At 42.6% G+C, this 26,865-nt stretch overlaps 1 protein-coding gene and 1 long non-coding RNA gene across 2 annotated transcripts in view; one reads left to right on the top strand and one right to left on the bottom strand.

Annotated features, from left to right (window-relative positions):
- Positions 1-1,130: 1,130 nt before the first annotated feature.
- Bpifa2 (BPI fold containing family A member 2) lies at positions 1,131-13,440 on the bottom strand. The gene is given in 9 exon segments (NM_001281676.1): positions 1,131-1,303; positions 2,180-2,257; positions 2,679-2,742; positions 3,330-3,411; positions 5,427-5,579; positions 6,541-6,648; positions 7,178-7,319; positions 12,049-12,184; positions 13,392-13,440. Coding segments are annotated over 7 exon segments (708 nt in total). The 5' UTR covers positions 12,170-12,184; positions 13,392-13,440; the 3' UTR covers positions 1,131-1,303; positions 2,180-2,219.
- The window catches only part of LOC121140273, a 35,983-nt gene continuing 11,544 nt past the window's right edge, over positions 2,427-26,865 (top strand). Inside the window, exons 1-3 of the long non-coding RNA XR_005877062.1 lie at positions 2,427-2,650; positions 3,196-3,674; positions 5,197-5,311. This is a non-coding gene — a long non-coding RNA (uncharacterized LOC121140273). The remainder of the gene's footprint in view (positions 2,651-3,195; positions 3,675-5,196; positions 5,312-26,865) is intronic.

The following is a 26,865-nucleotide window of genomic DNA, read 5'->3' as shown; positions in this document are numbered from 1 at the left end:
GGTCCATTAGTCTCCAACACATTGTTACCAGGAGGACTCAGTGATCAAATGTGAATTCATGGAGGGCTTTGCAGATTCAAGTCATAAGAGTGCTGACAGACACCAAAGACTACACCAACAGTTACTGTCCCTGAGTTTTGGTTTAACCAGACAGAGGCTTCCTAGAGTAGGTGGGTTGTTCACTAATTCTGCCCCAAGAGAAATTCCTTGTCACTCATAGCCCAGAGGGGAACTGGTATAATCCACTTAAGAAAGATACATACCTCAACACTAATTAACCAATAAAGAGTATAAGAGTCCTTTAGTTTTTAATTTTGACTGGTGACTAGTAGTGAGCTCATGCCTGAGGTCTCCTGGTGCTGAAGCTCAGGAGTAGCATTTTAAAGGCAAAGCCATGATTACATAAATGAGGGTCAGTTTAATCATAGCTCTGCACTTTCATCTCTACATGAATCACTTTTCCTCTGTGAACCTGAGTTTCTTCTTCATGGTATCAGGATATGGTGAGGTATTAAGAACACTGCTTTAGTTGTAGCTTCCCTGACTAGGTGGAATCGGGAACCATTGGCTGTCATCAAGATTGCTGATATCACCCAGGGAGACTAAGATTCTTATATATCACTTTGAGGTGACATCCAGTAATTTAGTAGCAATGGAAGGTCTAAGTGAGCCTGGAGAGCATAAAGGTTTCAGATGCCCCTCAGGAAGAGACAGTGAGGAAAGGACACACCCACCATAGTCTCTCTGTCTGTGCTCTTGGGTTTTATTGGGCAGGTGGTCCTCAGTCTACACCAATTCCATGGGACAATTTAGGAGTCATGGCAAAGCTATGAGTAAGGTTGTGACCCAGGGTGACCCAGTTCCATTGCCTGGCTAGCAGAGAAGGAACCAAAACACACTTGTGCATGTGTGGCTGGTGGTTGGGGTCCTGCCGTTGTCACAGAGTAACTGTGGGACCACTCTCCCCATGCTTCCATAACTCTTTCATAAAAGAAAGCTGTGAGGAATTCCCTAATGAACCTTTCATCTCTGGATTTGCTTTATCCACTAAGCTGTAAACTCCCCCGCTCACACCCCATACCCTGAAAACAAGTTCCATTGCAAAGATTAAAGCAAGCCACACACCAGAATGCAGTTAGGATTTTAATGCTTGGAGGGTGGTAACAGGAGTGGCAACCACTGAGGGAAGAAAAGAGTCTGGGAGGCTCCTTCAGGTGGGCTCAAGCAGACCTTGTGTGGGTGATAGTTGTAATTTCTAGAGGGAAATGCCACAGGGAGTCAGATGAAGCCACTGGGGACTACCCTGTAATGAGAACACAGGACATTAGAACATTGGCTTCACAGCAGTAGTAGAAACTGAATTTCACTAGACATGAAGGAGATCCACAGAAGCCTGGCCTAACTATATCCACTCATTACTGAAGTGATAGCTTTGGTTAAGGCCATTGAGAGGAGAGAGAAAGCTGTAGATTTGTGGCTTTGTTCTCCCACCTGGCCCTGATCCCTTTCATCCCCTCCTCTGTAGCAACGGCAGATAGGAAATGATTGAGCTGAAGCCATATCAACAAAGCCAGAGTCCAGATGCAGGCCAAGGATGAGGGTCTATGCTCAAAGGAAGGACTCAGTCAAAACTATCCAGTAAATTCATTTAGTAACAAAGACCCTAGCTCAGTCTGGGTTCATGATGCAGACTCAGGGTGTACTCAAAATCAGAGTTCAGTCTGGAGTCAGGATCATGTCTCAGTTTCTCTGGTCTTGTAACTAGGACAGGTCTGTCCCTAGCTGTATTGACAGGCTGCTGTGCACAGGGTACAGAGTCTACTTGTGGGGTTTGAAAGTGAACTGCCACCATAGGCCCATGTGTTTGAATACTTGGTCCCCAATTAGAGAAACTAGTTGGGCCGTTTAGGAGGTTTGGCCTTGTTGGAGCAGGTGTGGCACTATGGATGTCTCTCCTAGCTAGCTCACTCTACCTGGCGATTGTGTCTCACTTCATGAGCTCTCACTTACTGCTCCAGTGCAAGGCTTGCCTACCTGCTGCCATGCTCCTCACCATGATGGTCATGGGTTCTAATCCTTGTGAGTTGTAAATCCCAAAATAAATGCTTTCTTTTACAATTTCCCTTGGTCATGTTGTTTTGTCACAGCAATAAGAAAGTAACTAGAACACTATCCATACCAGCAGGAGTCATGGCATTCCTCCTTCTGCTCCTTCCTCTTCAAAGGGAGACTGGTAACTTTCCTGTCAGTAGATTAGCTGAAAGAAGCAAGTCATGAGTAAAATCTCAATATTTGCCCTGGGATATTGAACCAAGGCACATACAACTCATTACCTCCCTCTTGGTCATCACTCTGTCACTATTGTGACCTCAAGTATGTCAATTTTCACATGAAGGTGGGTAAATACAGTGCCTCCCTGTAAAGAACCTCTTGAGGACCCAATGGCATAGTGCAAGGAAGACACAGAAGGACTGGATAAGGGGACCTAACCACAGGCGGATCACCTCCAGGGCCTGACACCATGGATGCCTGATTCCTGTTGCCCCAGCAATTCTATCAATGAGGGTTAGGGAAGACAAAGGCACGATTGGTCTGGATTCGAGTTCCCTGCTGGGGGCACTCCTACAGCTGTTGTGTTAGCCCATAGAAGGTAATCCAGTTCCCAAGATGTGACTTACAGAGGAGGTCTTGAATAAGATTTGCATTCAGGCTGCTGAGGAGTGTCTGGAGCAGTGGACATATCTGAGAGCCAGGGAGAAGGTGGGAAAGTAGGAGGGAGAGGGAGAAGGAAGACAGATGAGACTTTGCTAGCAACATACTGCCTACCCATGCCCATCAGAAGGCCTCATTCCCAGGACCTGGGAAAGTTAATTTGAGCAATCTAGAACTATGGAATTGCAGCAGCCTAACCTGGGTTGCTAAGAACCCACCACTTTGGAATGTCAGAAGTCCAGCATCTGAACCTCTAGCTTCCAGAACCTTAACACCCTAGACTCCTGAAACTTGAAATCTTGAACCCTGAAAATTCAAGCTTCTTCAAATTTGAGTAGCCTCATTCACATGTCCTTGAACACAGTTATTTAAATGAAAGTGTGTCAATTACAAGGAAACATTAGCTTAAAGGGCACAGGTGGAGCATGGATGTGGTAACCAGCTCAAGGCAGCATCTGTGATTTCTACCTCCTCTCTCTGCAGCCCAGCTACTAGGAGGATGTGTCCACAGGACTCCCAAAGAGAAATCTGCACCTCACAGGAGACAGTGTCATGAGTACACAGCATCTCCTGTCCCCACCAGGCCTGGGTCTGAATGCCAACACCTGGGGACTTACTTGGTTTTGCAGCACGCTTGTCACTGTGTTTGTAAGGAGGCCAGATACACCATCCAGTACGTTGTTGATAAGGATGTTTCGCCTGGAAAAGAAGGGACTTGCAAAGCTTGGTCAAGAATTCGGCACGGCTGAGAGTCCTCAGAGGGTCAGCTGACGCACAACTCTGCTCTATGTTCTCATTTTTGTGGCCCAGTGGCCCATGCCAGAATAGACCATCACTGAGCATCAAAGCATCAAATGCCTAATAGCTGCTTCCTCGGTATCTGGTGCCCATCACAGCCCTGACACAGCACCATCCACTCAGCCTCTACTTACACAGCACTAGGATGAGCCTTGGGACACTGGGTAATAATCCCGTTCATAAACAAATGTCACTGAGGTTGTGTCCTCTCTCATACAGCTGTTATCTCCTGATGTTCCCAATCTGACTATTCACTGAGGGAGGGTTTGCTCTCCTTGTGCCCTGCTAAGTGGGATTGTCTGTGTAGACATCCCCATTTTCCTTAAATTCACTGTTGGACCAAATAGTCTTCTACCTGCCTTTTCCTCAGGATATGCAGGAGACAGAAAGCCTATTTATTTTTACCAAATCCTTCTCCAGGTCTCAGAACAATGCCTGCCTGGAAAACAGTAGATGAGAAAAATGGAGGCAATGAGATACCCTTGTCCACAAAATGTTTGCCTTGTAGCCTGAGGACCCAAGTTCCATTTCTAGTACCCATATTAGAAAAGAAAGAAGGAGAAGTCAGGTAAGAGCAAACACACGTAATCCAGAGCAGTGAAGACAGAGATAGGAGAGTCCTTAGTCTGCTTGGTGATCTCCAGACACACACCCATCCCCCAACACGCAAAATAAAGGACAGATCAAGTTTAACATAATGTCTCATCCAGTCTGGTGTCACCCATCTATGACCTCACCACTCAGGAGACAGAATCAGGAGATCTCTGAAATTGAAGCTCACCAGAGCTGTACAGTGATACCTGTCTCGAATTAGGCATGCATATTGTGACAACAGAGATAAGTAATTTGAAGGTTAAAAGCATATTCTTAGAAGAAAAGGAGAAGAAATATAGTCAAGGTCCTGAAAGATGAGAACATACATTGAGCTCAAGTAAGGTGTTTTATTTAATGAGAATATTCATGCAAATGTTCTGTGGTAGGAAAAAGATTGTCTGAGTCACAGAATGAAAGCCAATGTGTCTAAAATACAATGAGGGCAGACCAACATCATGAGAGTATTCTTGGCCATGTGTATTCAGACCCAGGGCAACAGTTTCCTGGATCTGATTGGCAGACTGTGGTGCTCTCTCTATTTTAATATCAAGTTTTTGGTACAGGGAAGATGGATGGACTCAAGACGTGATTATCAAGGCTAGGAGCAGAGGCCATACCTCTATTTCTAACCAAGGCTTACAGGTAATGTTTCCTTTTCCAGACACTGGATAACATCACCTCCTCAAATGCCTATTTGAAGCAAGCCTGCTTTATTAAGCATTCAATTAAAGATAAGGATTTTGAGAATCTGATGGAAAATGACAGGATTAGAATGTCAAGATCTCACTCTAGGAATTTTCTTTAGGGTAGAGATTGCTTCAGCACAACCAGAACTCATGCTAGCATCTAATTTTCCAACTGCCTCTCACTTGATGTAGATGTAATGTTAACATCTTCTAAGGCATGAGACATATTGATCCAGTTTGAAGGTACCATAAGTAAAAGAATGATTTTTTTCTGGAGAGGTCATCCTCCTGCCTCAGCAATGGAAATGAACATTCTATAGACTCAGGATAGATCTCATTGTTCTTGGACTGAGCATGTTCCAGGCTCTAAACTAAACATGTGTATTTTCTCATATCTTCATCCTAGAAGCTGACGAGTACAGACCTCTACTGTTCCAATGCACAGATGTGCAAACTGAGACCTGGACAGATGCAACTCCAGAGTGACAGAACTGATAGCTGTGGCAGAGTTGATATTTGAGGTTAGTCTGACTGTGAATTCTGTGATGCCGCTACCCAGGTTTTGAAACAGGATTAAAGTCAGTGGTCTTGAAGTCTCTCTCAGAGCCCAGCTCTGCCGGGTTAGATGAGCCTTACCTGCCCAATAAGGAAATGGAGATTTTGTCTGAATCACTTGAGCATTTCCCTATGGTCAGGGTGGGAAGGCCAGTCTTGGCATCGGTTTGAACAGTGAGTGAGTTTATGAGGTCCAAGGAAATAGCAACATCAGCCGTGGACCCAAGAAGAGGCCTGTAGAAAAGAAGAGTCACACCAGGCACAGATCTAGAAGGCTTTGTAGGTTACACTGCTTTTCATCTATGTGTGTGGACACAGTTCAGCCAATGGGCAATGTCAACATTGTCTGGATAATGTCAACATGTTACATGTACTCTACATACTTTACATGTTTAAATTGGACTTCTATGGGCCATGCATGTTTCTCACATGCAAGATTTTTACTTAGCATAAGACTAATAGTAAAAATCAATTGCTAACACTGTGTAACACAAATTACCTGTAGGCATTAATTTTAAGTGTTGTTCCTGTTATAATCCATTAATCATTATAATGGTGCTAAGAGATAAATCACACTCTCATTTTTTAGCATGAAATATCGGTTATAGAAATGTTAAGTAACTGCCACGGGATATCACAGCTCATGGCTTCACAAGTCTATCAAGTACAAACACTGCTTCCCCCAGTGTTGGTGAGTGTGGCCAGAGACTCGCACACACTGGACAAGTGGTCTCCATGAAGGATATCCCCAATCTCTAGAGATTCTTTTGCAAAGATTCTTGACTTGGACATCTCCCCATCTGTGTCTTTTGTTTTAAATTGAATAGCTTTAAAATTACCTTTTGCTTATCCAGGAAGCCTAGCCCGCATCCATGAGTTCTAATTACTATTAGAGACTTGATATCAAAAGATTATTTGGCATGTTCAACACATTGAGGCATATGAATGCACACATAAAACTTTATACACACAAGGGTACATGACTGTGTTACACACACGGGTATATTGCATACAGAATTCATTTCAAAGAGACTTAACATGGCATATTGTCTCTAGATTTTAGGCCTCAGAAGGTCCCATCTTTTACAGATTAGTAAATTTGGGAGAGGTCAAAGACTAGCTGGGAATTAAATGCCTTCTCAAATCAGCCATACTCTCTAAACCTACTCTCTAAATCCAATTGACACATACTTACAGAGACAAAGAGGCTTCTATGTCCACAGGCAACTTCAGATCGATGCCTTTGCCATCAGAAGACAAGCTAACTTGCAAGTCCAGGATGTTGAATTTGTTGATGTGCAACCTACAGGAAATCCATAAGTGCCCTCTTGTTAATCATCCTTGTAGCATTTGCACCTCTGCTCACCACCCTCTTGTTCTCACTGCATCCTCTTCTGAAAGGTGAATCTCTACAGTCTCAAGTGAAATAGACTGAGCAAGGGAAACAATAGGCAGCAGACACAGAACTCAAAACTTTGTGAGACCAAGGATTAGGACTAAGGGGTGTGGGTTCCAGTTTCTTGTCCCATAAAGGAACTTGGACTTTTACTCCCAGCTACATTAGAAGAAGAACATTGTCATTCTTAGAGAAGGACTTTAGGTAACAAGATACAAGTGGATATGAGTCACCTTCAGCCTGAAATTACAGACTGTGGGAAAGCAGATTGTGAACTGTCCAAACAGACCCAGTAGCTCTGTGTCAGATTACTCAAGCTTTAATGACTCTTGCTTCAGAACTCCTCAGCTCTATAAAAGAGAAAGCTTATCCAATTTGTCTTTGACTCTGGGTAATCAGGTAATTCATTTTCTGGGGGCAAAGACCATCAACTCACCCTAAACCATTCTTAGGTGATAAGAGGTTTAACTTGTCAAGGTTCAGTGTGTTCAAAATTTCCAGTACGTTGTTCTTGGCCAATGACAAATCCGTGGTTTCCTTAAGTGAGCTCACATCCAGGTTTGGTTGTGGAAGGGCATCTATCAAAAAAAGTTATCAGTCAATGCCTGCACCCCTAGGAAATGAGCTCCCATCCTCCTGGTCTCAGAGAAGTCAGTTCAGTTTTCTTGTACTGTTTCATTCAGTCTCTGCAACAACTCACTCAATTGCACAGAAGAAGAACCTGAGACTGCTAAGGTTAGGAAATGTGTCCACACAGCTGAGACATGCACTGTTTCCAGGATAACTTTGCACTAATATTTATTGACCATTTACCAAATAAAGAACTGACCTGCCGGGTGGTGGTGGCGCATGCCTTTAATCCCAGCACTCGGGAGGCAGAGGCAAGCGGATCTCTGTGAGTTCAAGGCCAGGCTGGACCGATAGCCTCCGAAACAATACAGAGAAACCCTGTCTCGTAAAAACCAAAAAAAAAAGAACTGACCTATTGGCCAAGAAATTGAAGTTGATTGTGTATACCTGCTTTCAGTGGTGACTTGAGGATCTGTTCCTCTTAATGAGATTCTCATGTGGGTTTGAGAAACTTAGACAAGCAACTGAGAGAATAAACTAAGGAATGGAATAACCTAGAACCAAGGAAAAGTCATAGAGGAAAAATATTGCTCCACCCAGTGAAAGTAGCAAATAGGGCTCCCAAGACAATAGCTTGTAATCAGTCCCAGAGAAAATGAATTGACATTGGAAGAAGAGGATCTCAGAGAACAACTGGGGAATTAATAGAATAAATGCAAAGTGCCAGAAGGCATGTGTGAAGTGTTAGGGATGTTTGTATACAAAATATCTCTACTATGAAACAAAGCAATTACTAACTCAGGAACAAACAAAATGAAACAACAACAACAATCCCTTATTTTTAAAAGGACACTTGGCTTAAAATATTTATTGTAACACAATTTTGCCTGATAATTCCTCCATATTTTGTAACCTGTTTCATTTCTTTGGGTGTAAAGCAGTTTATGTTAGAATTATGATATCACAAATGTTTTGTCCCATTTGTTCAGTGATGTTTTAGTTCTTCGTCAAGCTTTAGTTGCCAAAATCATACAGCTGTGAAGACAAGCCTGTGTTTTTGTAGACAGAAATCCTGTTCTGTATTGAGTGTCTTTAAGTAATGTTGAAAGGTTTGTTTCTTTAAGGCTGTTTGCAGTGTGTATGGGGGAGGAACAATCCTCCATTGATGGTGAGAATGCAAACTTGTACAACCACTCTGGAAATCAGTATGGTGGTCTCTCAGGAAAATGGAAATCAGTCTACCTCAAGTTCCAGCAATTCTACTCTTAGGCATATACTCAAAGGACATCTGTTCAATTATGTTCATAGCAGCATTATTTATAATAGCCAGAACCTGGAAGCAACCTAGATGACCCTCAACCAAAGAATGGATAAAGAAAATGTGGTACATTTACACAATGGAGTACTACTCAGAAAAAAAAAACTAAAACAGCAAAATCTTGAAATTCACAGACAAATGGATGGAACTAGAAGAAACCATCCTGAGTGTGTTAACCCAGACACAGAAAGAAAAACATGGTTTGTACTCAGTCATAAGTGGATATTAGACATAGAGCAAAGGATAACCAGTCTACGATCCATAATGCCAGAGAAGCTAGGAAACATCGAGAAATCTAAAGAGACATACATGGTCCCCTGGAGAAGGGGAAAGGGACAAGATCTCCTGAGAAAATTGGGAGCATGGGGGAGGGGGAGGGAAGTCAGAGAAAGAGGAGGGGAGAAAGGGAGGAGGGGGGGAATGTGAGGGATCAGGAAGGTCGAGTTGGGGGAAAAACAGAGGAGATCAAGGAAAGAGATACCTTAATAGAGGGAACCATTATGGACTTAATGAGATATCTGGCACTAGGGAAATGTTCAGGGATCCATAAGGATGACCCTACCTAAGAATCTAAGCAATAGTAGAGAGGTTATCTTAAATGCCCTTCCCCTGTAATGAGACTGATGACTGCCTTAAATGCCATCATAGAGCCTTCATCCAGTAGCTGATGGAAGCAGAAGCAGAGTTCACAGCTAAGCACTGAGTGGAACTCCTGGAATCCAGTTGCAGAGAGGGAGGAATAATGAGCAAAGGGATTAAGACCATGTTGGAGAAACTCACAGAAACAGCTGACCTGAACAAGTGGGAGCTCATGGACTCCAGACTGACAGCTGGGAACCAGCATAAGACTGAACCAGGCCCCCTAAATGTGGGTATCTGTTGGGGGACCTGGGCAGTCTATGGGCCCTCTGGCAGTGGAACCAGTATTTATCCCTAATGCAGGAATAGACTTTGGGATCCCATTCCCCATGGAGGGATACTCTCTCAGCCTAGATATAAGGGTGAGTGCCTCAGTCCTACCCCGAATGATGTAACAGACTTTGATGAACCCTCATGGGAGGCCTCACCCTCCCTGAGGAGTAGATGGGGTGTGATGGGGTGTGGTGGGGGGAATGGGAGAGTGGAAGGGAGAGGGAACTGGGATTGGTATATAAAATAAGATTGTTATTAACTGAAATAAAAATTAATTTTAAAAAAGCATTCATGTATGACCATATACTATCTATATTCTCAATGCAGTTAAGAGTGTTTGATGCTCTTACAGAAGACTAGAGTTCAGTTCCTAGCACCCATGCTTGATGACTGAAAACCATGTGTTCCTCATGGGGATCTGACACCCTTTTCTGGCTTCTGGGGGTATACACACAGATACATACACAAAGACACATACATACAAATGAAAAAATTTTTAAAGTTTGAATCAAATGGATGTACTCACAATAGTGCAACTTGACTCTGTGTGCACAGGATCTAACTTATAATAATGCTGACAAGGCCATTTCAGCTAGCATTGCTTAGATAGTTCTGTCTTGCCACACAACTCCTTAAGTAACCTTGAACCTGACACAGTTTTCTCACTGTTGTGGTTCCCTAGCTGGAGAATGAGAGGATGGATCCTTTCTTCATCTTTGAGAGTTACCTAAACATTGACAAGGATTGAAGGCAGCTTATGTAGAGCTTTCCTGCTCCTATAATAACTTTTTGTCAGTTGGCCCAGTTATACAGCAGAAAGCAGCAGTGCAATTAAACAGAATTGTGGGTAGTTTAAGGGCATCCAAACCAGGTGGGTTGATGCCCTTCATTTCCAGCCAATCATCACAGACCAATAATGGCAAAGATCAAAAAATGCGAATGACACACTATATTGGAGAGGATGTGAAGAAAAGGGAACTCTCCTCTACTGCTGATGGGAATACAAACTTGTACAGTCACTTTAGAAATCAGTATGGCAGTTTCTAAGAAAATTGGGAATCAATCTACCTCAAGATCCAGCATGACCACTCTTGGCCATATACCCAAAGGATGCTCAATCACAACACAAGCACACTTGCTCAACTATGTTCATAACAGTAGTATTCGTAATAGCCAGGAACAGAAAACAACCTAAATGACCCCAACTGAAGAATGGATAAAGAAAATGTGGTATATCTACATAATGGAGTATTGAAAAAAATGACATCATGAAATTTGCAAGTGAAAGGATGAAACTAGAAAAAAATCATACTGAGTAAGGTAACCCAAACACAAAAAAGACAAACACAGTATGTACTCACTCAAAAGTGGATATTAAATGTAAAGCAAAAAATACCCAAGCTACAACCCCAGCCTCAGAGAAGCTAGGTAACAAAGAAGACCCTAAGAGGGATGCATGTATCTCTCTGGGAAGAGGAAATAGATGAAATGTCCTGGTTAAACTGGGGGTAGGAGGGAATAGAGAGGAGGGGATGAGGGATGGCAACCTGAGGAACCAGAATGGTTGACTTGGGGACAGGATAGAGGAGGAGGGTCTTGATAGAGATATCTTGATAGGGGGCCATTATGGGGTTAGGGACGAACCTGGTGCCAAAGAAACTCCCAAGAACCCACAAGAAAGACCACAGCTAAGACTTTTAGCAATAGGGTGAGTATGCCTGAACTTGCCTTCCCATGTAATCAGATTGGTGAATACCCTGATTAAAATCATAGAAACTTCATCCAGTACCTGATGGAAGCAGAGATCCACAACTAAGCACTGGGCTGAGCTCCTGGAGTTCAGTTTAAGAGAGAGTGAAGGGATTATACGAGCAAGGGGGTCAAGATCATGATGGGGAAACCCACAGAGACAGCCGACATGAATTTGTAAACATTTGAAGCATGCATGTTTCTAATTTAAATAAAAAATATACATAAAAAGAAAAGTTCAAACTACATATCAGCATATATATGCTAATAATTTTGCCACAACACTTTAGTTAAGTTATGTAAACTTATAGTGAATAGTAAATAGGATGGTTAGGATTAGAGAAATGCAAAGTGAGACAAGTTACATCTGCTCATCTCTAATGATAGCAAATCAGTTAATGCTGTCCATTTAGTGCTTAAAAGATAGCAGGGTTGGAGGATAGGCTCCTACAAACTTCTAGAGGAAATGAGATGGCTACTATTATTTAAGATGTGTGTACTATTTAAAATTTTGAAATCCCACTTTGATGAATTTATCCTGTGTATATACTGGCAAGATTCTATTAGGATACAATGTCATGGCATTGGTTATTTCTAAGTAAGTGAAACAGGAATTGAATGTCTGTGCATTTCTCAGGAAGCCACCCATAAAAGACAGCACTGCCCCCTCTTAGCTGCCTCTGCTATTGCAGGCATAGTTTTTATTAGGGTTATTTATTCTTGGGACCAGCAGACAGATGGGATCTATATTGACTCACCTCCAGAGGCAGAATTCAGAATGTCCGTGTTGCTCAGGACATTGCCAATTTCACCCAAAAGTGATTCTGAGGTCCCGAAGAGCAAGCCACACAAGACAATGAGGCTCCCAAGTTGGAACATCTTTGGTTCTGACACCTGAATGGTCACAGGATAAAGAAGAAACAAGAACCCACAGTGAATTCCTGTCATTCTCACACTTGGCATTTCTTTAAAACGGATATGCTTCTGTTCAAGATAGGTAAGAAATGGAACTAGCAAAGATGCCCACTCACAGGAATGGATAAAGAAAGTAAAGTCAAGTACACAATGGAATTTTATTCTGTCATAACAAAAAATGAAATCATGGCATTTCAGGTAATAGATGGAACTGGAGTCCTTGTGCTTAGCAAAATTAGCCAGATTCAGAAAGGTAAAATACCCTAAAATATCTTATTTTCTGCCATGTGCAAATCCATGTGTGTGTGTGTGTGTGTGTGCGTGTCTGTGTGTCTGTGTGTATTTGAATGTGTTGGATGTGTGTGCCCTCATAAATAAGGATACCAAGAGAGGAGAAGAAGAAATCTTAAGAGAAGGGAAAAAGTGGAAGAAGAAAGCAGCAAATGCACATGACATGAAAGTAGAAGAAAGGAGGAAACCATTAGCAAGGGATGGGGATGAGGAAGGACAGCAGGGGAAGGAAAGAGATAGGAACTAAGTATATAGAAAATGCCACAGCAAATCCACTAATTTTATGGTGAATTTAAAAATCATAAACAAATAAATACAATGATAACTTAAGAAAATGAGCAAGCAAGGTAGGGAAGGCAGAGAAACTTCAAAGGCACAGTCAGGGGGTGGAGCTAAAGGGCTTGGAAAGCCAATCAACTCCAACCTATGTTCTCTGTGCTCAGGTCCTTTGCACTTGCTGCCTTCTCTGCTTGAAACTTATTTCCTCTTCTCTTTGTAACCTAAATCTATTTTGTGGATTCAGTGAAACTTCATACCTTCCATGAAGCCAACTCCAGATCCCTCCCCAGAGACCCGGTCGAGGCTCCCACTACCTGAATCCACCAAGCTTTGGGCAACACTGTCCTTAAGGAGGTAGCTATGGTTTGTGTCACTGTTGAGCCTAGACTCCAGTAAGAAACATTTCTCCTCACACTGAGACAAGTCATTGATGAATGAAGTCTGAACATTCAACAGAACCATGTGAGCCTAGGTTGTCATTAGTCTGACACATGTTTTCAAATTTGTTAGAGTCCAAACTGCCCTAAGACAAACAATGCCTTCCCTCTGCCTCTTTGCCCCAAAGCCTCCTGAAGACCCTTGTATAGAGGGTCATGTTATGGGAGCTCATACTCACAGGTTGGAGAAAGATGTACAGGAAATGCTTCTATCTCTACACAGTCTCCAGAGATGCTGGGGATGACAGTGGCCTTTATATTGTGAGACAGGATGAGATGCAAGCCCTGTTTCCAGGATGTTCCAAGGAGATTCCAAAGAAAATACCTAATGTTAGGCAAGTTATTCCTACCCAAAGGTCACCCAAGATGCCTGAGTGGCAGTGACGGACTTGGCACCAAGACTAAGGCCCCAACTTGTTGATCCTGAGACTTCCAATGAGGGGTTGATTCAGTAAGTGCTGGGAAGAAGACCCAGAATGGATCAATAGAATAATACTCTGTTGGGAAAGCTCCTAATGTTTGTCAGGACTAGCCCAGTCATCATTTGAGAACTCATAGAAGCAAAGCCAGCAGCTTCTGGTTGCCCAATGAGTAGGGTAGAAATGTGACTCTCAAGTTGCTCTTTCTCCAGCTGAGTGTTCTAGTCATCTCCCATGGACAGAGTCAGCCACTGATGGTTTCTGTTAGAGGACAATAATGAAGTCCCCTTGCCATCTCGATGACTGAAGCATCTGTGTTATAAACTAACTGCCTATGTGATTTTGTTTAATCTACCCCCAAGGTAATTATTTCTCGGAGTAGAAAATACCAGCAACAGTAAATTAAAAGGGGGAAAACAAGTGAGGTCACAACCATGGAGGTGTGTTTTTTCTTAATGTAACCAGCAAGGCTTGTGAATGATTCACATCCTTCCTACCTTGACACCAGCCATGTTTATAGTATCACTGTGCTGTGTGACCCACTTGTTGCTATTGGGCAGGAGGCAGATGATGGTTGTGGGCTGAGGGGAAGGAGTCCAGCTACCATGATTTAACAGAATAAACCAAATTAGGTAGGGTGAACTACTATTTGAGGTGAAAACTCACAAACTTTATCTGACTTTGGGTATTGCTGGATCTAGGTCTTCAAATGATTCCATGCTCTTAGTATTGGATTCATTCTCTGGTGGACTTTGCCAGATAAATGTAACTGAAAATTTTATGAGTGAAAACAGACAAGGGGTATATGGAGACCCACCTCCTATGGGGGTAGAAATGTGGTTTATTCCCATTGCTCAGGAGCTAAAGCAATGCTATGATGGAGACTCCATCTCATAAGCCAATCGTGTGTGTTTTATTATTGCTAGCATGCGTCTCTTCTTGAGTCAATGAGATGGGTCCACGGGAGAGGTGCTTGCTTTACAGGACTAATGACTCATGTTTGCTCACCAGAGCCCACAGGATGGTGGAAGAAGAGAACAACTCCTGATAGTTATACTTTGACCTCAACGGGAACACAGTCACACATGTACCTTCACTCATACATGGACATCATCCACACACAAACACAACATAATAAAAATAACGATCAAAGACTGATGTTTCTTGGGTCAAATACATTGTGATGTCTGACTAAAGTTGGTATCTGGCCTCCCCAAGATGTCAAGGATAGAAACATTTGAACAATAGGACTAACAGTTGGTGAGCTCACCCCACTCTGAATTTCAGACCCCCCATCTCTACCTCCAAACCCCTGTAGCTCATGTGCACAGCACCTTACAGTGTGAACTACAGAAGTACAAGCCTCTAGAAACAGACCTTTATTTGCCACCAGGAACTGTCCTGCTTCATCTAGTTCTACCTCCCAGTGACCTTGAAGGGGCTTTGCTGAAATGAGAAGGCAGGGTCTGTGCCCCAACAGAATACAGGAGTAGCTGTTCCAACACGCAGCCTGCTGGGGGCAGCAGTGAGCAGTATGCATCAGCTCTGAAGGTAAATGCAGTCTTTTGCCTGCTGTCATCAGAAGGCAGGTTTGAGGGCTTCATTTTCCACTGGAAGAAACAGGTTTCTGAGAGGCCCACAGGTGTCAAGGTCACACAGGGTAGAAATCCAGTGCCTGGGTCCCTCCACCTATGTCAGAATGCAGCCAGTTGGCAGGGCAAGACTGTCCCAAGGCTTGTACATCCCGGTTCCCACAATGTGCATTGTTGGAATTGGTCATCAAACCCTGAGCCCATATCAAGCCAGAATAGCAAAGAAACCAGTGGGAGCTGGGCTTTGAGCTAGGAGACAGCATATAACCAGGCCACTACAACTTAATAAGCTTGGAGGGCTTGTCCTCAACATGAGGTGACCATAGCAAAGGATAAATGGCCTTGTCGTTCTGATAGCTTAGGAAGCCAGATCCCTACTGTTGCCCTGACATGGATTGCTTTCATATGCAAGCCTTCCTGTACGCCTGCCACTGTGTTTCAAAAACTCATGAAAACCTTGTTCCCATCTATGGACAAAGAGTCAAGGGCCATCCCGAAATCTTGTTAGATTCACCAGCTTTGTATTGGCATAAAAACAGACACTTGGATCAATGCAATCTAATTGAAGACCCTGACATTAATCCACACACCTATAAACATCTAATTGTTGACAAAGAAGCCAAAATTATACAATAGAAAAAAAGAAAGCATCTTCAACATGGTGCTGGCATAGCTGGATGTCAACAAGTAGAAGAAAGCAAACAGATCCATATATCTATCACCATGTGCAAAACTCAACATAAATCCAGTTACACTGACCCTGATTAAAGAGAAAGTGGGAAGTAGTCTTGAGTACTTTGGCATGGGAGACCAATTCCTAAATATAGCACAGACACTGAAAGCAATAATTAATAAATGAGACCTCCTGAAACTGAAAAGCTTCTGTAAAACGGAGGACACAGTCAATAAGACACAACTTCAACCTAAACAATGGGAAAATATCTTAACCAACCCCACATCTGACAGAGGGCTGATATCCAAAATATATAAGGAACTCAAGAAACTAGACACCAAAATACCAAATAATTAAAAAGTGGGTTACAAATCCAAATAGAATTCTCAAAAGAAGAATCTCAAATTGCCAAAAGACACTTAGGGAATTGCTCAACATCCTTGGCCATTAGGAAAATGGAAATCAAAACAACACTGAGAAACTATCTTAATCTGTCATAATGACTAGGATCAAAAACACTGATGACAGCCTATGTGGGAGAGGATGTGGAGTAAGGGGAGAACTCCTTCATTGCTAGTGTGAGTGCAAATTTGTACAGCCACATTGGAAATCAGTATGGTGGTTTCTCAGAAAATTGGGAATCAACTTACCTCAAGACACAGCAATACCCATATACCCAAGGACATTTTCTCAACTATGTTCATAGCAGCATTATTTGTAATATCCAGAACCTGGAAACAAGATAAATGCCCCTCAACTGAAGAATAGATAAAGAAAATGTAGTGCATTTACACAATGGAGTATTACTTGGCAGGAAAAAAAGACAACAAGAAATTCATAGACAAATAGATGAAACTAGAAAAAACTCATCCTATTGAGGTAACCCAAACCCTGGAAGACAAACACAGTATGTACTCACTCATAAATGGATATTAGACTCAAAGCAAAAGATACCCAGCCTATAGTCCACAACCCCAGAGAAACTAGGTAAAAAGGGGGACCCTAAGAGGGACATGCATGGAGGGCCCCAGGAAGGGAAAATAGTTAAGAGCTCCTGGGTAAATTGGAAGGGGGGATAAAAGGGAGGATATGAGGATAGGAACATGAAAGATGGAGATGGCCAAGTTGGGGGAGGAATGGAGAGGGAGAATAATGAAAGAAATATCTCAACAGAGGGAGCCAATATGGGACTAGAGAGAAATCTGGTGCTAGGCAAATTCCCAGGAATCCACAAGGATGACCCCAGTTAAGACTCGTAGCAATAATGGAGAGGGTGCCTGAAATGTCCTTCCCCTGGATTCAGATTGGGGACTACCTACCCTGTCATCATAGAAATTTCACCCAGTAACTGATGGAAGCAGATGCAGTGACCCACAGCCAAGCACTGGGCTGAGCTCCTAGATTTTAGCTGAAGAAAGGGAGGTAGAATCCTAAGGGCAAGGGTGGGCCAAGATCATGATGGGGAAAAACCACAGAAACGGCTGACCCAAACTAGTGGTAGCTCACGGACTCTGGACTGACAGCTGGGGAACCTGCTTAGCACCTCACTAGGCCCTATGAATGGGAGTGATAATTCTGTGGCTTGATCTGTTTGTGTGGCCTCTGGCAATAGGACCAGGACTTATTCAGGGTTCATTAACTGGCTTTTTGGAACCCATTCACCGTGGTGGGATACCTTGTACAGCCTTGATGCAGGAGGTAGGAGCCTGGTCCTGCCTCAAACTGGTATGTCAGACTCTGTTGACTCCCCAAGAAAGGCCTTAGCCCCACTGAGGAGTGGTTGGAGTTAGGATGGGAGTGGGAGAGGAAGAAGGGGAGGGAGAAGGAACTGGGGATAAAATCAAAAAAGTTAAATTATTTTTTAAAGATGTAATTTCACAACCCAGGAACACAGCCTGAATGTGCTGGAGTTGGAGAGGTAACCTCAAGCCTGTTGTGGGTCCGCCCTAGTTGCCTCAAATGCTAAACAGGTTAACTTACACCTTGTACCAAGATGTTCTTGGCACGATGGCAGGGAAGTTCCTGGGGCATTATGAAGGTGGTGAGGGGATTTCGAGGGGTCAGGTCAGACCCTGTCACTGGGATTTGACCTGGGTTCAAATCCTCACTCTTCCCACTGCTAGCTGCATGACCCGGGATGGGGCTTCTTTCACTGTGAAGTGGGACTTGAAACTGAACCTCACCTCCCTGCTATCCTCATGCACAGAAAACAGGTGGCAAACACACGGAAATGTCCTCACACTGGGCACGCTGTGCACACGGCTGACAGCAGTGTCTATAATTACATTACATAACACACATAATGGGCTCTTGTTGGGGAGAGGCTGGGTTGTCAGAAGTCATCTCAGGTCTGTGCTAGCTGCTCTGAGTTACCTTGGAAAGAATATCCCTCTCTGTGTACAGGTAGTCTTCTAAAATGTAAAGTACTTCTCTGTTGAGGACAAAGGCTGACCCCATAAGGGTCATGGAATAAACTTCTCATTGAAAATACTCAGTGAGGCATTAAGGATTATCTGTCCCAGGCTAGAATTTCCTATCCCTGATATGACTGCTAATCCCAGTCATGGCAACTTCCTGGTCCCACTGACCCCAGCGCATAAGCAATGAGCTGATATTTGTTCCTAAGCACAGATCAGCTCCCTGTTTGTAAAAGGCTACTGAGACAAGAAAGGCCAGGCTGAAGCTTAGGGACTCTACTTCCTAGACTTTCCTTACCCATAAGGAGAGAACAGCCCCCAGGCCTAAATAAGCTAGCCTAAAAAAAACAGCACCCACCAATGCAAGGGCCTTTTGCACTTTTGCAACTTCTCTATTGCTGAGCTACAACAACCTAGCTGCAATGTTTTTTCTTTTAGAAAGGAGGTACAGAAAGACAGAGACAGAGACAGAGAGAGACAGAGACAGAGACAGAGACAGAGACAGAGAAAGAGAAAGAGAAATCATCTACTTTAGCCTAGTTCTCAAATTAGAATCGCCAGCAAGGAAGTCTTTGCACATAAGAAAAACAAAAGTTAAAAAAAATCAGACACATGCAATTTTATCACAGCTAAAAGAAGAATTAGTGAAACTGTATAATCTTAGAGTCTAAAAATTTTCCCTTCACTTTGAGCAATGCTGACACTTTCAAGTTTGTATAAATAAAACACTGCCCCTGCTGCTTTGCAAAGGGCCAGGATTTGATTCCCAGGACACACAATGCAGCTCACAACTGCCTGTAACTTCCTGTCAAACTCTCCTCTGATCTCCTCAGGGTGGTACATATAAAATAATGCAAGCAAAGACACACATAAAATAAATAAATAAATCTTGCAAACAAAAACAAAAATATTTCTCTAAGCCCTGGCCTTAAATCTGTGTTACACAGAGCCCTTCAGGCCTTGGCTTGGAAGATGGGAACTAACCAAGGGTCTCGTCCACTCTCAATCGGGATTTGACTCCTCTTGTTCTGTGGAATAGTCCTTGAGCTTAGCTGCTCCCTCAGGGAGGACAGGGTAGGTGATCCCTAGCCATGGCCAGTTAGTTGAGTTCCTCCATGCACTTGACTCAAGCTTTTGTCCTGGAATCTCTTTTTTGTTTTCACCGTATCACCTTCCAGATCCTTCCTGGGGCACAGGACCTGCCTTTATGCATCTGTCTGTTCCTTCCTCCATTTGTTCATCCTGAAGTATCCTGTACTTGAACCCCTGATCCTTTTGATTACTGTATGTCAGCTTCTCCTTGATGTTGAGTATTGTGTTGGAGTCAATGATGAAGGCTCTACGTGTTGTAGGTAACCCTGCTTGGACACCCCTTGGGAGATGGGGTGAGAAAACACAGCACCAACCACACAGGCACTGGGAGTCCGTGAGTAGCAAAGCATGCTGCAGATTCATTTATTAAGGAATTTGGCCTGCTTTTATACCCCCTCCCAAGGTCCCATTGGCTCAGGTGGCTGACTCTGCTGCATTGTCCTTTCCTCATTGGCATCTCTGGTCAGGTATCTCTTCATCAGCAGTCTCTGTGCATAACTGCAGGCTTGACTCAGGGAGGAAGTACCTGATGTGCATGCTCATGCAAGGGCAACTGCAGCTTGGTTAGGCTGGCCAGCAGTTTCCCCTACATCTAAGTTTTTGTCCCTGCAATGGGGGCCTTTCAGCACAATTAAGGAGTCCAAGTAGTCAGCTCACGACTCCATAGCTTCTCTAGCACCATGCTTTCATGGAGGAGGAGCTCAGTAATGGAAAAGGGTCATTGTGTAGAGGTAAACAGCCAAACAGAAAGACAAATGCTGGGTGGCCTTGCATAGAGGTAAGGTCTGAAAATGACAGCACTCAAACATACAGAGAACAAAATGGTAGAAACCAGGACAGAGGTGGTGATGGAAGAAACAGAAATGGAGATTAGGAGACAAAGTCCCAAATGTGTGGAATGATATGTAATGTACCGTGGAAGACAGGAAGTAACAGGATTCCATTCCAGGTGGGGTTGTGTAGGATAAGAGGTCCTCACACTCATAGCATTAGAGATGCCAGATGTGTTAAACACATGGTCTTTTACCGTTAACAGATTTGTACCTGTTTGTTCTCAGAAAGCTTGGAATGGGTATAATTTATAACCTGGTGGTCTTTTCTATCTGTAGGGCCAGGTTTCACCCAAATTTCCAGACTATTATGTTTGCCCTAAACTCTTCCTATACTCCTGAAAATTGTTTCTCAGTCGAAAGAATCCATTCTTATAGAAGAGGTCACATGCACTTTGCAAAAGAGTTTAGTATTATGCTTATTCCAGATATTTCCTCCCTAGACATTTATCCTGAGCATTATTTCTCAGTCAATAGAACCAATTCTTATGGAAAACATCACATGTAATTTGGAAAGGAGTTTTGATGTAATCATGCCTTAGGCTTTATTGAGACAATTGTCATGAGAAAATTTTATTACAAAGTTGTACTGTGCTTAGATATGTCAAAAATAAACTGCTTGCAGTTAGACTCTAAAAGTTTGAACAAACACCAGCTAACTAAACCATGTTGAACCAGGCTTCTTTCTTGCCTCTCATGGGTTATTACTCTGCCAGTTATGGTACTTGCAAGGATCCCTAAAGTGAGTCACGCCACCTGAGTAAATTTTAGCTATGTCATGTATAATATATGTGATAAAATATATACTGGGAAATAATCCTTCTGTATATTGTGAAAATGTGTTGCTCTCGTTAATAATAAAATTAATTGATTGGCCGGTGGATAGGAAGCATATAGGGGGCAGAGAAAATACTAGGAAGAAGAGGGGCAGAGTCAAAGGCATTGCCAGCCAAACACAGAGAGGAAACAGGAGGAAACACCACATGTCAGAATTTAGATTAATGTAGAGGGTCAATTTAAATTGTAAGAGTTAGCTTAGTAGCAAGCTTGGGCTATTTACCAAACAGTTATAATTAATAATAAGTCTCTGGGCATTATTTTGGAGCTGGGGTACCAAAAACCTCTGCCTACTTAGAAATTTTGGTAGAATTCTGTGCTGAAGCCATCTGGTCCTGCTCCTATTTCCTTAAAGGTTTAGATCTATTTAAATTGTTTATCTGGCCATGATTTAACTTTGGTTTGTGGAACCTATCAAGAAAACAGTCCATTTTTTTTTTAGTTTTCCAATTGTGTGGAGTACAGGTTTTTGAAGTGTGATCTGATCATTATCTGGATTTCCCCAGGGTCTATTTTATGCCCCTATTTTCATTTCTTATTTAGTGAATTTGGATATTCTCTCTCTCTCTCTCTCTCTCTCTCTCTCTCTCTCTCTCTCTCTCTCTCTCTCTCTCTCTCTGTCTACCTCTTGGATAAGAGTTTGTCTATCTTGTTGCTTTTCTCAAAGAACCAACTTGTTGTTTCATTGATTCTTTGTATTGTATTGTTCCTTTTGTCTCTATTTCATTGATTTCAGTCCTCAATTTGATTGTTTCCTGTTGTCGACTATTGCCAGATGGGTTTGCTTTAGCCAGAACCTGGAAACAACCTAGATACCCCTCAAATGAAGAATGAATGAGGAAAATGTGGTACATTGACACAATGGAGTACTACTCAGCTATAAAACATGATGACCTCATGAAATTTGGAGGCAAATGGATGGAACTAGAAAATACCATCCTGAGTGAGGTAACCAAGACTCAGAAAGACAATACAGTATTATTCACTAATAAATGGAGATTATATGTAAAGCAAAGGATAAACAGGCTATAATCCACAGCTCCACAGAAGTTAGGTAACAAGGAACACATGGATCATCCTGAGAAGGGAAGTTAGATGAGATCTACTGGATAAACAAGGGATGGTTTGGGGTAATGTAGAGGGGAGAAGGGATGAGAACATGATGGACTAGGATGGTCAAAGAGGGTAGGATGCAGTGGAAGAGCAATAAAAGAGATATCTTAATAGAGAGAGCCACTAAGGGGTTAAGAAGAAACCTGGTGCTAGGGAAATTTCCAAGAATCCACAAGGATGCCCCCAGCTAAGACTCTTAGCAATAGTGGGGAGGGTACCCAAACTGGCCTTCTCCTGTAATCAGATTGGTGAATACCCCAACTATCATCATAGAGCCCTCATCCGCAATTGATGGAATCAGACACAGAGATCCACAACCAAGAACCAGGTTTAGCTCTGGGAATCCAAGAAAAGAGAGGAAGAAGAGAATATATGAGCAAGGGAGGTCAAGATCATGATGGAGAAATCTACAGAGACAGCTGAACCAAGCTCGTGGGAACTCATGATCTCTAACAGACAGTGGTGGGGACTACAGGGGACCGAACTAGGTCCTCCATATGTACAACTACAATACAAACCTGGTACATGAGCTAGCTTGTTGGAGCCCATTCCCCCATGGTGGGATGCCATACTCAGCCTTAATGCATGGGAGAGGGGGCTTGGCCCTGCCCCAACCTATTGTGTCAGAATTTGTTAATTCCTCATGAGAGCCCTTACCCATGAAGAGGAGAGGACTGGGGGTGGGCTGGGGAAAGAAAGGTGAGGGGAGTGGGAGGAGCGGTGGAGGGAGAACTGTGGTTGGAATGTAAACAAAATTTAAAAGAATAAATGAATTGTATAAAAAAGAAAGAATAGTTGAAGACTTCAACACCCCACTCTCACCAATGGGCAGATCTGTCAGACAGAAACTTAACAGTTAAAAAAAAAGGGAACTAACAGATGTTATGACTCAAATGGGCTTAATAGAAATCTACAGAACATTTCACCCAAACACAAAAGAATATATCCTCAGTGCCTAATGGAACCTTCTCTAAAACTGACCACATATTTGGTCATAAAGCAAATCTCAATAGATTCAAAAATTTGAATACCACCAATAACATTTTATCAGACCACCACGGATTAAAGTTAGAGTTCAGTAGCAATGCAACTGCAGAAAGCTACAAACTCATGCAGAAAGCCTACAAACTAAGTTCATGGAAACCAAACAACTCTCAACTGAACTACCACTGGGTCAAGGAAGAAATAGAGAAATTATAGAGTTCTAAGAATCCAGTGAAAATGAATCCACAACATACCCAAACTTATGGGACATAATAAAAGCAGTGCTAAGAGAAAAGTTCATAGCACGAAGTGCCTACATAAAGAATTTGGAAAAATCTCACACAAGTGACTTAACAGCACACCTGAAAGCTCTAAAACAAAAAGAAGCAAACTCAACCAAGAAGAGTAGATGGCAGAAAATAACCAAGCTCAGAGCTGAAATCAATAAAATTGAAACAAAGAGACTACAAAGAATCAATGAAACGAAGGGTTAGGTCTTTGAGAAAATCAGCAAGATAGACCCTTATCCAAACTAATCAAAAGCTAGAGAAAGAATATATACATTAACAAAATCAGAAATGAAAAGGAGACCCTAACAACAGACACTGAGGAACTACAGAGAATCATTAGGTCAGACTTCAAAACCCTGTACTCCACAAAATTGGAAAATCTAAAGAAATGGACAATTTCTTTTTTATATAATTTTATTGATTTTGGGGGGGAGTTCAAGACAGGGTTTCTCTGTATTGTTTTGGAGGCTGTCTTGGAACTCGCTCTGTAGACCAGGTTGGTCTCGAACTCACAGAGATCCACCTGCCTCTGCCTCCCAAGTGCTAGGACTAAAGGCATGCGCCACCAACACTGGACATAATTGTATTGATTTTTATTACATTTTTTAGAAAAAAAGCTTGCTTCACATGTCAATAACAGCTCTCCCTCCCCTCGTCCCCCACCGGCCACCAGCCCACCCAGCCTCCCACCCTATCCTCACTCCCTTCCCCATAGGGGATATCCAGAGTCTGTCATTTTATTCAGGGCAGGGTCTAGGCCCTCCCCCCATAGTCCAGGCTGAGAGAGCATCCCTCTTTGTGGTATGGACACACAAAGTCCATTTGTATGCTAGGGATAAATACTGATCTACTGCCCAGGGCCCTATAGATTATCCAGGCCTCCTCACTGACACTCAAATCAGGAGGTCTGGAACAGTCCCATGTTGGGCTCCCAGCTGTTGGTCTGGGGTCCAAGAGCTCCCCCTTGTTCAAGTCAGCTGTTTCTGTTGGTTTCATCAGCCCATTCTTTACCCCTTTGCTCATCACTCCTCCCTCTGTGTCACTGGTTTCCAGGAGTTCAGTTCAGTGTTTAGCTGTAAGTATTTGCTTCCGCTTCCATCAGTCACTGGATGAAGGTTCTAGGATGGCATATAAGGTAGTCGTCAAACTCATTATCAGGGATGAGCATTTAAGGTAGTCTCTCCACTATTGCTTAGTTTGCCAGTTGGTGTCATCCTTATAAATCGATAGAGATCTCATTGGTGCCAGATCTCTCCTCAAACCTATAATGACTCCCTCTATTATGGTATTTCTTACCCTGTTCTCCCCTAGTCTTCCCCCAAATTTAACCTTCTTGCTCCCCTATGACCTCCTTTCTCCTCCTCTTCTCCCCTTCTCTTTTTCCCAGCTCCAACTCCCCTCCCCCCACTTCCCTACTCCCACTCCCTATCTGCTCAGATCTTTCCTCATTCCCCATCTTTGGGGTACCATGCATATCTCTCTTAAGTTCTTTGCTGTTTCCCAGACTCTGGCAGGGCAGGCACTCCCCAGATCTATATCTAAAATCCATATATGAGTGAGTACATACCAGTTTGTCTTTTTGTGACTGGGTTACCTTACTCAGGATGGTTTCTTCTAGAGCTGTCCATTTGCCTGCAAATTTCAAGATTCCATTGTTTTTTCCCACTGAATAGTACTCCGTTGTGTATATATAACACATTTTCTCTATCTCGTTAGTTGAAGGGCATCTAGGTTGCTTCCAGGTTCTGGCTATTACAAATAATGATGCTAAGAACATAGTGGAACAGACATCCGTGTTGTATGAATGTGCATCTTTTGGGTATATGCCTAAGAGTGGAATTGCTGGATCATGTGGTAGACTGATTCCCATTTTCCTGAGGAATCTCCATACTGATTTCCAAAGTAGCTGTACAGGTTGGCACTCCCACCAGCAGTGTAGGAGTGTTTCCCTCTCTCCACATCCTCTCCAGCATAAATTGTCATTGGTGTTTTTGATTTTAGCCATTCTGACAGGAGTAAGATGGTATCTCAGAGTTGTTTTGATCTGCATTTCCTTAATGGCTAAGGATGTTGAGCACTTTCTTAAGTGTCTCTCAGCCATTTTAGACTCCTCTATTGAGAATTCTCTATTTAGTTCTGTAGCCTACTTTTTAATTGGATCCTTTGGTGTTTTGGAGACTTGCTTCTTGAGTTCTTTGAATATTTTGGAGATCATCCCTCTGTCAGATATGGGGCCAGTGAATATCTTTACCCATTCTGTGGGCTGCCTTTTTGTCTTGTTGACTGTGTCCTTTGCCTTACAGAAGATTATCAGTTTCAGGAGATCCCACTGGTTAATTTTCAATCTCAGTGTCTATGCTACTGGTGTTATGTTCAGGAAGTGGTCTCCTGTACCAATTCATGCAAGAGTACCTCCCACTTTCTCTTCTAAGAGGTTAAGCATGGCTGGATTTATGTTGAGGTCTTTGATTCATTTAGACTTAAATTTTGTGCATGGCAATAGACATATATCTATCTTCAGTCTTCTACATGCCAATATCCAATTGTGCCAGCACCATTTGTTGAAGATGCTTTCTTTTTTCCATTGTATAATTTTAGTTTCTTTGTCAAAAATCAAGTGTTCATATGTGTGTGGTTAAAATCAGGGTTTTCAATTTGATTCCATTGGTCTACCTGTCTACTTTTGTGCCAATACCAAGCTGTTTTCAGGACTACAGCTCTATAATAGAGCTTGAAGTCAAGGATGGTGATGCCTCCGGAAGTTCCTTCATTGTACAGGGTTGTTTTGGCTACCCTGGGCCTTTTGTTTTTCCATATAAAGTTGATTATTGTTCTTTCAAGGTCTGTGAAGAATTGTGCCAGTATTTTTATGGGGAATGCATTGAATCTGTAGATTGCTTTTGGCAATATTGCCATTTTTACTATGCTGATCCTACCAATCCAAGAGCATGGGAGATCTTTCCATTTTCTGGTATCTTCTTTAATTTCTTTCTTTAGAGACTCAAAGTTCTTGCTATACAGGTCTTTCACTTGTTTGGTTAGCATTATCCCCAGATATTCAATGTTGCTTGTGGCTATTGTAAAGGGTGATGTTTCTCTGATTTCTTTTTTTTTTTTTTTTTCTTATCTAAATTTTTTTTTAATCATTTTTTATTTTAATTTTAAATAGCTTGTTTCACATGTCAATCCCAGTTCCCTCTCCCTCCCCTCCTCCCGCACTCCCCTTCCACCCTCCCTCCCACCCTATTGCCAAATCCCTCCACATAGGGGATGTCTAGAGTCTATCATTTCACTCTTGGTAGGGTCAAGGCACTCCCCTAAGAGTCCAGGCTGAGAGAGCATCTCTCTTTGTGCCATAGGCACATGAAGACAGATTGTATACCAGGGATAGACACTGATCCACAGC

The sequence above is a fragment of the Mesocricetus auratus genome, unplaced genomic scaffold, assembly GCF_017639785.1.
Source record: "Mesocricetus auratus isolate SY011 unplaced genomic scaffold, BCM_Maur_2.0 Super-Scaffold_100004, whole genome shotgun sequence".
In the NCBI taxonomy this organism is placed as follows: domain Eukaryota; kingdom Metazoa; phylum Chordata; class Mammalia; order Rodentia; family Cricetidae; genus Mesocricetus; species Mesocricetus auratus.
Note: the sequence above shows the minus strand (reverse complement) of the source record. Positions and strands in the feature narration are given on the sequence as shown.